The 11,752-nt window shown below is 57.9% G+C and overlaps 1 protein-coding gene across 2 annotated transcripts in view; it reads right to left on the reverse strand.

Annotated features, from left to right (window-relative positions):
* LOC119958464 (chromatin complexes subunit BAP18-like) overlaps positions 1-9,812 on the reverse strand; it is an 11,943-nt gene extending 2,131 nt beyond the window's left edge. Inside the window, exons 1-5 of one of the 2 annotated variants that reach the window (XM_038787005.1) lie at positions 9,401-9,811; positions 9,135-9,343; positions 5,746-5,840; positions 3,368-3,469; positions 646-848 (exon numbers count right to left, since the gene is read on the reverse strand). In XM_038787005.1, coding sequence (XP_038642933.1) covers positions 646-848; positions 3,368-3,469; positions 5,746-5,840; positions 9,135-9,155 — 421 coding nt within the window. In that variant the 5' untranslated portion in view covers positions 9,156-9,343; positions 9,401-9,811. Of the gene's footprint in view, positions 1-645; positions 849-3,367; positions 3,470-5,745; positions 5,841-9,134; positions 9,344-9,400 lie in introns of both variants that reach the window. The other variant, XM_038787006.1, reaches the window with a different exon arrangement.
* Between the last annotated feature and the right edge of the window lie 1,940 nt (positions 9,813-11,752).

Here is an 11,752-nt window from a genome sequence, read left to right on the forward strand (position 1 = left end):
CCCAACTCCCTTCGAGCGTTAACCCAACTCCCTTCATCCCTCCCTTCGAGCATTAACCTAACTCCCTTCATCCCTCCCTCCGAGCGTTAACCCAACTCCCTTCATCCCTCCCTTCGAGCGTTAACCCAACTCCCTTCATCCCTCCCTTCGAGCATTAACCTAACTCCCTTCATCCCTCCCTTCGAGCATTAACCCAACTCCCTTCATCCCTCCCTCCGAGCATTAACCCAACTCCCTTCATCCCTTCCTTCGAGCGTTAACCCAACTCCCTTCGAGCGTTAACCCAACTCCCTTCATCCTTCACTTTGAGCATTAACCCAACTCCCTTCAGCCCTCCCTTCGAGCGTTAACCCAACTCCCTTCGAGCGTTAACCCAACTCCCTTCGAGCGTTAACCCAACTCCCTTCATCCCTCCCTTCGAGCATTAACCCAACTCCCTTCATCCCTCCCTCCGAGCGTTAACCCAACTCCCTTCATCCCTCCCTTCGAGCGTTAACCCGACTCCCTTCGAGCGTTAACCCAACTCCCTTCATCCCTCCCTTCGAGCGTTAACCCGACTCTCCACTTCCTCCCCCCGCGCCCCCCCAAACTTCGTGTGCCAATCCAAACCCCCCCCTCCCCGGTTCCCCATCCACACAACCTTACCGGATGTTTTCTGCTTCTTAACGCCCGAGGGATCCGCGGGAGGCGTGTTGCCCACTGTGGCCGTCGCTGGGGGCGTGGTTGGCGCCGAAACCCCCGTCCCCACGGCTGCGGCCTTCTTCTGCGTTTTCTTGGGCGACTCGGAGGGAAGGGGAACGCTGCTGTCTTCGTAGACCTTGCGTTTGACCGTGGTCTTGATCTGGGCGCTGGAGGAAAAGGGGGCGACGCGTAGGAAACGTTAGAAGCAGCACGGCTACGGGCAACGCGTCACCCACAACCAACACCTTCTCAGGACCCCCAGCCCCTACCTGACCAACGGGCCTGCATTCCTATAGCGCCTGGCAGGGCCCCAGGACCTCCCCACGCGCGTACTTTGCGAACGTGCAGCGACTCGTCGCAATGTAGGGAACGGCGCGGGCAATTTGTACAAAGCAAGATCCCGCAAAGAGCCACACGATACTGGCCGAATTGTTTTGCCTGGAGTGGTGAATGTTGGCCGCTCGGGAACCGGTTCGGCTCAGTCGGCCGGACGGCTGGTTCGTGACCCAGAGCGAGGCCACCCCCCCCACCTGCCCTGCCTTCTCAACCTCGCCCTCCTCCCCCCCCGCCATCAAAGGGGGAACGCAGCCTGTGGTCACCGGGGGATATTGGCTGCTGCGATCTCTGCCGGAAATACACACGACACGGCGCAGGGGAACAGGGTACGACACCCAACCAGGCGTTCATGTTCCGCCCCAAGATCACACCGTTCCTGAACTCTCACCCCAAACCCTTCCGTCACTCACATCCTGCCTGGCTTCCCCTTCAATGCAGCGACACGAGGATGGGAATAGAGGGATACGGACCCCGGAAGTGTGGAAGATTTTAGGTTGGACGGGCAGCATGGTCGGCGCAGGCTTGGAGGGGCCGAAGGGCCCGTTCCTGTGCTGTACTGTTCTTTGTTCTATTCACCTCCTGGTGGGAGCGGGGTCCACCTTCTCCCCTCTCTCTGGGCAAATGCCATTGGACTGATCAGTGACTATCCTATGTCGATGGCCTCTAGGTCTGCCCCAGAAGATGGGGTATTCCCGCTGTGCCCATTCGATCAAAACCTTTCTCCTACCCCCCCCCCCCCCCCCCCCCCCCCCCCCAAACAAGCCTCGACTTTGGAAGAGAAAGAGAGGCCTTGGCGGTAAAGCACTTTGGGGCACCCTGTGATCACGAGAGGCGCTACGTAAATGCAAGTGTCTTCCTTCATCGCGCCGTCGCTCCCACTGGAGTCCGGCATCCGAGCTCCAGCTGCCTGTTCTCTTATCGTCTCGTGACTTTGCGCTCTATCCCCGCCTCCCCGTCCGTGGGCTGCGCCCAGCATCCATTGCCCACCCCCAGCTGCATCTTGAGAAGGCGGTGGCGTTCCGGAACCAGGCGTGGGGCCGTGGGGCGCAGGGAGGGAGTCCCGGGGCTTTGAACCAGCAAGGGTGAAGGAACGGCCGACCTCTTTCCCGGTCAGGGTGGCGAGGGGGTGGGGGGTGGGGAGGCGTTCCCAAGCGCCCGCTGCTTTGCCCTTCCCTTCCAGCCGGCCGCGCGTACCTGGGAGATGCTGCAGTCAGACCAATCGGATCAGGGAGCCCGGTGAGCCCCGTGGCTGGAAGCGATAGCTGCCCGAGGTCAGGGTGTGGTGGAGTGGGCAGGGGCGGGGGTGGCGTTGGGGAGACGCGCGGTGGGATGGATTTCTCCCCGCTGGTTTAGCTCACCAGGCTAAATCGCTGGCTTTTAAAGCAGACCAAGCAGGCCAGCAGCACGGTTCGATTCCCGTACCAGCCTCCCCGGACAGGCGCCGGAATGTGGCGACTAGGGGCTTTTCACAGTAACTTCATTGAAGCCTACTCGTGACAATGAGCCATTTTCATTTCCTGGAGGGGCCGAATGGATTACCCCCCCACCCCCCTGCCGTTATATCCGACATTCCTATCACTGCGTTCTCCCGGCTCTGAAGCTGTGACTCCCATTTCTCCAGCATTGCCGGCAGCATTTACAAGTCCCGAGCTCCGGAATTTCCTTACGAAACCTCCCCCCCCCTTTAAAGACCCTCCTTAAAACCCTCTTTGACCTGCCTTTGGTCACCGGCCTAACGCATGGGCAGAGCCTCAACGATTTGACAATGCCTGGGGATGATTTATGTCAGGGGTGCTATCTAAATGCACGTCCGTCCGCCTGCCAAAGGCAAACAGGAGACGCCATTCTCTCCCCGTGGGGTAGGTGACGGCGGTGGGCGATCACTGGGTCCTGTCCACCCTCAGTCATGGGCAACGGAGCGCCAGCGAGTGGGAAAGGAGCACAGGTTTGCTCATCGGAACCCCTGGGGGGGGGGGGAACCCCTCTCGTGTTGGGAGGTCAATCCCTGTCGTTCAGGCGATGCCGGGGGTCCTCGAAGTGACAGCTCGGACACCCCCCCCCCCCCTCGGTCTTGTGGGGTCCTCGACGCCCATACGCGAGGTCCCAATGGGGGCCTCAATGACTCACCCACAATGCACTAGCACCCACACAGCCGGCCTGTGTTAATCCTGCTTCGAAGCAACTTTTTTGTCCGTGCCCCTGCCGTTGGACACCTTGACGTCAGCTGATTAACAGTAATCGCACGGAGAGATAGCTCTGTGGGTCTGGCCCCGCCCTGCCCTCCCCCGCTTGGGCCACGCCGCTCCCACTCCGCCCGAGTTCACCCCAACTCCCGCTGTCCCTCGCTTACACGGTGCGGTCTTTGATGACGGTGCTGATTCTGTTTAAGTCCTCGCCAAAGCGCTTTACGGCCGAGCGCAGCATCTCAATCTCGGTGTCTGTCCACTTGGCACTGCCGGAGAGAGAGAGAGAGAGAGATAGAGAGAGGAGGGAAACAAAATCCAGCGGGGGGGGAGCGGTCGGGGTTAGCGAAGTGGGCCGGCCCAATTGCACGCGGGCACCGAGCTGTCAGTGGGTCAGCGCTGATGGAGGTGGCTGGCAGGGCACAGGGCCCAGGTTCTGGGCTAAGATGGGGGCCCGGTCCGCAGCGCAGGCTCAATGGTCGTATCGCCAGTGTGGCCCAGATTCCAATCGTACGCCACGTGCAACCGTTTGTGTCCAAGACGGGACAAAGTTGCATTTACATAGCATCTTTCCCGACCCCAAGACATCCCAAAGTGCTTTGCAGCCTACGATCTCCGCTTTGAAGGGGATCACTCTTGTAAAGTAGGAGACACAGCAGCCAATTTGCACACAGCAAGATCCCGCACACAGCAATACAACAATGAGCAGATCGTTTCTGCTTTACTGATGTTGATCGAGGGATCAATATTGGCCAAGTAATTGCTCCTCTTCCATTCATATCAATAACATCCAGCTGAGGTACAGTGCAGCACTCCCTCAGTACTGACCCTCTGACAGTGCGGCACTCCCTCAGTACTGACCCTCTGACAGTGTGGCACTCCCTCAGTACTGACCCTCTGACAGTGCGGCACTCCCTCAGTACTGACCCTCTGACAGCGCGGCACTCCCTCAGTACTGACCCTCTGACAGTGCAGCAGTCCCTCAGTACTGACCCTCTGACAGTGCGGCACTCCCTCAGTACTGACCCTCTGACAGTGCAGCACCCCCTCAGTACTGACCCTCTGACAGTGCAGCACTCCCTCAGTACTGACCCTCTGACAGTGCGGCACTCCCTCAGTACTGACCCTCTGACAGTGCAGCGCTCCCTCAGTACTGACCCTCTGACAGTGCTGCACTCCCTCAGTACTGACCCTCTGACAGTGTGGCACTCCCTCAGTACTGACCCTCTGACAGTGCGGCACTCCCTCAGTACTGACCCTCTGACACCCCACGCTCCCTCAGTACTGACCCTCTGACAGTGCGGGGCTCCCTCAGTACTGACCCTCTGACAGTGCGGGGCTCCCTCAGTACTGACCCTCTGACAGTGCTGCACTCCCTCAGTACTGACCCTCTGACAGTGTGGCACTCCCTCAGTACTGACCCTCTGACAGTGCAGCAGTCCCTCAGTACTGACCCTCTGACAGTGCAGCACTCCCTCAGTACTGACCCTCTGACAGTGCGGTGCTCCCTCAGTACTGACCCTCTGACAGTGCAGCACTCCCTCAGTACTGACCCTCTGACAGTGCGGCACTCCCTCAGTACTGACCCTCTGACAGTGCGGCACTCCCTCAGTACTGACCCTCTGACAGTGTGGCACTCCCTCAGTACTGACCCTCTGACAGTGCCGCACTCCCTCAGTACTGACCCTCTGACAGTGCGGCACTCCCTCAGTACCTACCCTCTGACAGTGCGGTGCTCCCTCAGTACTGACCCTCTGACAGTGCAGCACTCCCTCAGTACTGACCCTCTGACAGTGCGGCACTCCCTCAGTACTGACCCTCTGACAGTGCGGCACTCCCTCAGTACTGACCCTCTGACAGTGCAGCACTCCCTCAGTACTGACCCTCTGACAGTGCAGCACTCCCTCAGTACTGACCCTCTGACAGTGCGGGGCTCCCTCAGTACTGACCCTCTGACAGTGCGGGGCTCCCTCAGTACTGACCCTCTGACAGTGCTGCACTCCCTCAGTACTGACCCTCTTGACACCCCACGCTCCCTCAGTACTGACCCTCTGACAGTGCAGCACTCCCTCAGTACTGACCCTCAGACAGTGCAGCACTCCCTCAGTACTGACCCTCTGACAGTGCGGCACTCCCTCAGTACTGACCCTCTGACAGTGCAGCTCTCCCTCAGTACTGACCCTCTGACAGTGCAGCACTCCCTCAGTACTGACCCTCTGACAGTGCAGCACTCCCTCAGTACTGACCCTTTGACAATGCGGCACTCCCTCAGTGCTGACCCTCCCACAGTGCAGCTCTCCCTCAGTACTGACCCTCTGACAGTGCGGCACTCCCTCAGTACTGACCCTCTGACAGTGCAGCACTCCCTCAGTACTGATCCTCTGACAGTGCAGCACTCCCTCAGTACTGACCCTCTGACAGTGCGGCACTCCCTCAGTACTGACCCTCTGACAGTGCAGCACTCCCTCAGTACTGACCCTCTGACAGCGCATGCTCCCTCAGTACTGACCCTCTGACAGCGCACGCTCCCTCAGTACAGACTTACCCAGCCGGTGAGGAATCTGCGACCGGGTGCAGCTGCATGGTCAGTTCCCCGAGTTTGGTGAAGGCAGCTCCGGCTGCCGAGAAGATCTCGCCCACCTGCAAGATCAAAGGGACAAGACGGGAGTGCTCCCTGTCAGCAGAAAGCCCAGGAATGGGTAGGTGTCAACCACATTGCTGTGGGTCTGGGGAAAGACGGCTGATTTCCTTCCCTGTCGGACATTAATGAAGCAAACGGGTTTTTACCACAATTGAAATTGTTTACATGCTCAACATATCGGAGTCTGGCTTTTCATTGCAGATTAATTAATTTAAATTAAATTCCTCCACCATCCATTGGTGGGATTTGAACCTACGAACCCAGAATGTTAACTCGGGTCTCTGGATTAGCAGCATGACCACTGTCTCCCCTAATTAACATTATATAGGACCATGTAACGGGGCCTGAGACCCCTTAGGGCTCGAGCAGGATCTCTGTCTAGGAGGCAAAGTATCAACCTGCCTTGTACAGCAGCAGAGACATCACCCTGTCCCATCAGTGTGTGTGTGTGTGTTACAGAGACAGACCCGTGTCCCATCAGTGTGTGTGTGTGTGTGTGTTACAGAGACCGACCCGTGTCCCATCAGTGTGTGTGTGTGTGTTACAGAGACAGACCCGTGTCCCATCAGTGTGTGTGTGTGTGTGTGTTACAGAGACCGACCCGTGTCCCATCAGTGTGTGTGTGTGTGTGTTACAGAGACAGACCCGTGTCCCATCAGTGTGTGTGTGTGTGTTACAGAGACAGACCCGTGTCCCATCAGTGTGTGTGTGTGTGTTACAGAGACAGACCCGTGTCCCATCAGTGTGTGTGCGTGTGTTACAGAGACAGACCCGTGTCCCATCAGTGTGTGTGTGCGTGTGTGTTACAGAGACAGACCTGTGTCCCATCAGTGTGTGTGTGTGTGTGTGTGTTACAGAGACAGACCCGTGTCCCATCAGTGTGTGTGTGTTACAGAGACAGACCCGTGTCCCATCAGTGTGTGTGTGTGTGTTACAGAGACAGACCCCTGTCCCATCAGTGTGTGTGTGTTACAGAGACAGACCCCTGTTCCATCAGTGTGTGTGTGTGTGTGTGTGTTACAGAGACAGACCCGTGTCCCATCAGTGTGTGTGTGTGTTACAGAGACAGACCCGTGTCCCATCAGTGTGTGTGTGTGTTACAGAGACAGACCCGTGTCCCATCAGTGTGTGTGTGTGTTACAGAGACAGACCCCTGTCCCATCAGTGTGTGTGTGTGTTACAGAGACAGACCCCTGTCCCATCAGTGTGTGTGTGTGTCACAGAGACAGACCCCTGTCCCATCAGTGTGTGTGTGTGTTACAGAGACAGACCCGTGTCCCATCAGTGTGTGTGTGTGGGTGTTACAGAGACAGACCCGTGTCCCATCAGTGTGTGTGTGTGTGTGTGTTACAGAGACAGACCCGTGTCCCATCAGTGTGTGTGTGTGTTACAGAGACAGACCCGTGTCCCATCAGTGTGTGTGTGTGTTACAGAGACAGACCCGTGTCCCATCAGTGTGTGTGCGTGTGTTACAGAGACAGACCCGTGTCCCAGTGTGTGTGTGTTACAGAGACAGACCCGTGTCCCATCAGTGTGTGTGCGTGTGTTACAGAGACAGACCTGTGTCCCATCAGTGTGTGTGCGTGTGTTACAGAGACAGACCTGTGTCCCATCAGTGTGTGTGCGTGTGTTACAGAGACAGACCCGTGTCCCATCAGTGTGTGTGTGTGTTACAGATACAGACCTCTGTCCCATCAGTGTGTGTGTGTGTGTTACAGAGACAGACCCGTGTCCCATCAGTGTGTGTGTGTGTTACAGAGACAGACCCGTGTCCCATCAGTGTGTGTGTGTGTTACAGGAGCAGACCCGTGTCCCATCAGTGTGTGTGTGTGTTACAGAGACAGACCCGTGTCCCATCAGTGTGTGTGTGTGTTACAGAGACAGACCCGTGTCCCATCAGTGTGTGTGTGTGTTGCAGAGACAGACCCCTGTCCCATCAGTGTGTGTGTGTGTTACAGAGACAGACCCCTGTCCCATCAGTGTGTGTGTGTGTTACAGAGACAGACCCGTGTCCCATCAGTGTGTGTGTGTTACAGAGACAGACCCGTGTCCCATCAGTGTGTGTGTGTGTGTTACAGAGACAGACCCGTGTCCCATCAGTGTGTGTGTGTGTGTTACAGAGACAGACCCGTGTCCCATCAGTGTGTGTGTGTGTTACAGAGACAGACCCGTGTCCCATCAGTGTGTGTGTGTGTTACAGAGACAGACCCGTGTCCCATCAGTGTGTGTGTGTGTGTTACAGAGACAGACCCGTGTCCCATCAGTGTGTGTGCGTGTGTTACAGAGACAGACCCGTGTCCCATCAGTGTGTGTGTGCGTGTGTGTTACAGAGACAGACCTGTGTCCCATCAGTGTGTGTGTGTGTGTGTGTGTGTGTGTGTTACAGAGACAGACCCGTGTCCCAGTTTGTGTGTGTGTTACAGAGACAGACCCGTGTCCCATCAGTGTGTGTGTGTGTGTGTTACAGAGACAGACCCGTGTCCCATCAGTGTGTGCGTGTCTGTTACAGAGACAGACCCGTGTCCCATCAGTGTGTGTGTGTGTGTGTGTGGGTGTGTTACACAGACATGTGTCCCATCAGTGTGTGTGTGTGTTACAGAGACAGACCCGTGTCCCATCAGTGTGTGTGTGTGTGTGTTACAGAGACAGACCCGTGTCCCATCAGTGTGTGTGTGTGTTACAGAGACAGACCCGTGTCCCATCAGTGTGTGTGTGTGTGTGTTACAGAGACAGACCCGTGTCCCATCAGTGTGTGTGTGTGTTACAGAGACAGACCCGTGTCCCAGTGTGTGTGTGTGTGTTACAGAGACAGACCCGTGTCCCATCAGTGTGTGTGTGTGTGTTACAGAGACAGACCTGTGTCCCATCAGTGTGCGTGTATTACAGAGACAGACCCGTGTCCCATCAGTGTGTGTGTGTGTTACAGAGACAGACCCGTGTCCCATCAGTGTGTGTGTGTGTTACAGAGACAGACCCGTGTCCCATCAGTGTGTGTGTGTGTGTTACAGAGACAGACCTGTGTCCCATCAGTGTGTGTGTGTTACAGAGACAGACCTGTGTCCCATCAGTGTGTGTGTGTGTTACAGAGACAGACCTGTGTCCCATCAGTGTGTGTGTGTGTATTACAGAGACAGACCCGTGTCCCAGTTTGTGTGTGAGGTTACCATGAAGGCCGCCGCAGCCACCACCTCTGTGATTCAGGTCGTGCCAACGAATGCGGGCCAGAAGCTGCTCCCCCCCCCCACCCCCCCCCCTTGCACAGAAGGACAAATCGCTAAAAGACCATCCCTTACCTTCGTCGATGCCGAGGTCATCCTGAGGGCTCCTCCTCCGACCTCTCCAAAAAAACAAAGAACACAACACCCGCCGGCGAGCGAGCTGGGGTTTTGCCGGAGCCTGAAATATCTCCGCCGTCTCTCCCGTCCGCCAACCCCCGCCGATTGCCGTCCGGACGCGCGGAGGACGGAAAACCTTCCGATGAACGTTTCTCTGCTGCCGGTGCGCAGACCCTGTGTCGCCGGTACCCGGTCCCTGTGCCGCCGGTGCCCGGGCCCTGTGCTGCCGGTGCCCAGACCCTGTGCCGCCGGTACCCGGTCCCTGTGCCGCCGGTACCCGGTCCCTGTGCCGCCGGTGCCCGGACCCTGTGCCGCCGGTGCCCGGACCCTGTGCCGCCGGTGCTCGGTCCCTGTGCCGCCGGTGCCCGGACCCTGTGCCGCCGGTGCCCGGACCCTGTGCCGCCGGTGCCCGGACCCTGTGCCGCCGGTGCCCGGGCCCTGTGCCGCTGGTGCCCGGTCCCTGTGCCGCCGGTGCCCGGGCCCTGTGCCGCCGGTGCCCGGGCCCTGTGCCGCCGGTGCTCGGTCCCTGTGCCGCCGGTGCCTGGGCCCTGTGCCGCCGGTGCCCGGGCCCTGTGCCGCCGGTGCCTGGACCCTGTGCCGCCGGTGCCCGGTCCCTGTGCTGCCGGTGCCCGGGCCCTGTGCCACCGGTGCCCGGGTCCTGTGCCGCCGGTGCCCAGGCCCTGTGCCGCTGGTGCCCGGACCCTGTGCCGCCGGTGCCACCGGTGCAATAGGCTTTCTGATGACTATTCTGATGAATGCAGGGAGGGGGGGATCTCTGTCTCTCACTCTCTCCCCCAGGCCCCTCTCCCGGACTCCGGCCTCTTCCTCTCACTCCCTCTCCAGGCTTCACTCTTCACTAGGCCTCCCGCCCGACCTCTCCTGATTGGCCCAGCGCCCCATCAATCAGTCCGCATGTCCCGCCCTCCCCATTATGATTGGTCAGACCCTTCAAGTCTCCATTCTGATTGGATATCTATCCTTGTCAATCACTCGTCTGTCCCCCCCACTTTTCAATGGGCAGGTATTTGGTGCCCCATTTGGGATTGGACCCCTCCCCTGTCAATCAGATCTGATCCCACCCACACTATTTTCATTGGACAGTTACCTGAGTTTCCGGCCCTGATTGGACATAACTTCTGTCAATTAAATACCATATCCCGCCCTCACCGTTTTCATTGGCCAGATCCTTCGATTCTGCGCCTTGATTGGCCTACTGCTCCTGGCTGTCAATTTCCGGATACCGCCCCCACACGCAATATCCATGTGGCTGGCCGGCCTGCGGCGCCGTCCGCGATTGGACGGCCACGACGTCGATCAATGCGGGGACCCGCCCCTCATCCGGTTGGACGGCGTTTCTCGCTCTCCTTCCATCCCCCTGCTTCGATTGCCTGCGACGCGCGTCAATCACTCGCCCAAGCAAGGGGGAAAGACCGGATTGGCTGGAAAATGGCGCTCTTCGCGCTGATTGGCCATCCGTGTCCGTCCGTCAAATGAACGCGTTGATCCCGCCTCCCCGCCGCGGGCGCGCGAAAGGCGGCGCCGCAGCGTCTCCTGGCGCCCGGAGACCAGCAACTGCAGCTCAGGCTTCAGGGTTGAATGGCCAACAGGCCTCAGTGTGGTTGGCAAGTCCACCTCACCTGCAGGTCTTTGGGTCATCCCACTCCTGACCAAGTCGAGATAACTTTTTTTAAAAGACTGAACGATTTGAAAAGTTGACACGTGGGATGCAGCGTTTTTGACGTTTAATACAGGGCTGGCGAGGTCGGCGGAGTGGAATGTGGCACCTGTGATACGTGGGAAGTCACGGTAACCGCCGGCATTCCGGACGGCCGCACGGGCAGGAGGTGTCCCCAGCTGCTGAAACCCCAGGATTTGGAGCTCGAGCTGCGGCCAGACGCCCCATGGCTCGTCCACGAGTCACACGCAGAGTAACTTCATTGCAGTGTTAATGGAAGCCGACTTGTGACACTAATAAAGATTATTATTATTCAGTGCGGTGGTCACGCCGCAGCTGTCCCCAGTGAAACAGGCAGGTGGTGCTAGTGCCACCCGGGATCCCGCTTTCACCTCGTTTTCCACTGTGCGAGCCGGTGAGGGCGCTGGTTCCTGAAGGGAGCCCAGTCAGAGCCAAGTGGCTGGCACCTCAAGCGGTAGTGGTCGGGGATTCAATAGTTAGAGAACAGATAGGCATTCTGTCAGCCACAGGCGTGACTCCAGGATGGTGTGTTGCCTCCCTGGGGCCAGGCTCAGGGATCTCACTGAACGACAGCAGGGCATCCTAAAGGGGGAGGATGATATGTCAGAGGCCATCGTACACTTTAATACCAATGAAAAAGGTTGAATGAAAGATGAGGTCTTGCATCAAGAATTCAGGAAATTAGACAGCAGATTAAAAAGCAAGACCTTAAAGGTTGCAATCTCTCGATTACTCCCAGCGTCACAAAGAACAAAGAAAAGTACAGCACAGGAACAGGCCCTTCGGCCCTCCAAGCCCGTGCCGACCATGCTGCCCGTCTAAACTAAAATCTTCTACACTTCCTGGGTCCGTATCCCTCTATTCCCATTCTATTCATGTA

The sequence above is a fragment of the Scyliorhinus canicula genome, chromosome 29, assembly GCF_902713615.1.
Source record: "Scyliorhinus canicula chromosome 29, sScyCan1.1, whole genome shotgun sequence".
Lineage (NCBI taxonomy): Eukaryota > Metazoa > Chordata > Chondrichthyes > Carcharhiniformes > Scyliorhinidae > Scyliorhinus > Scyliorhinus canicula.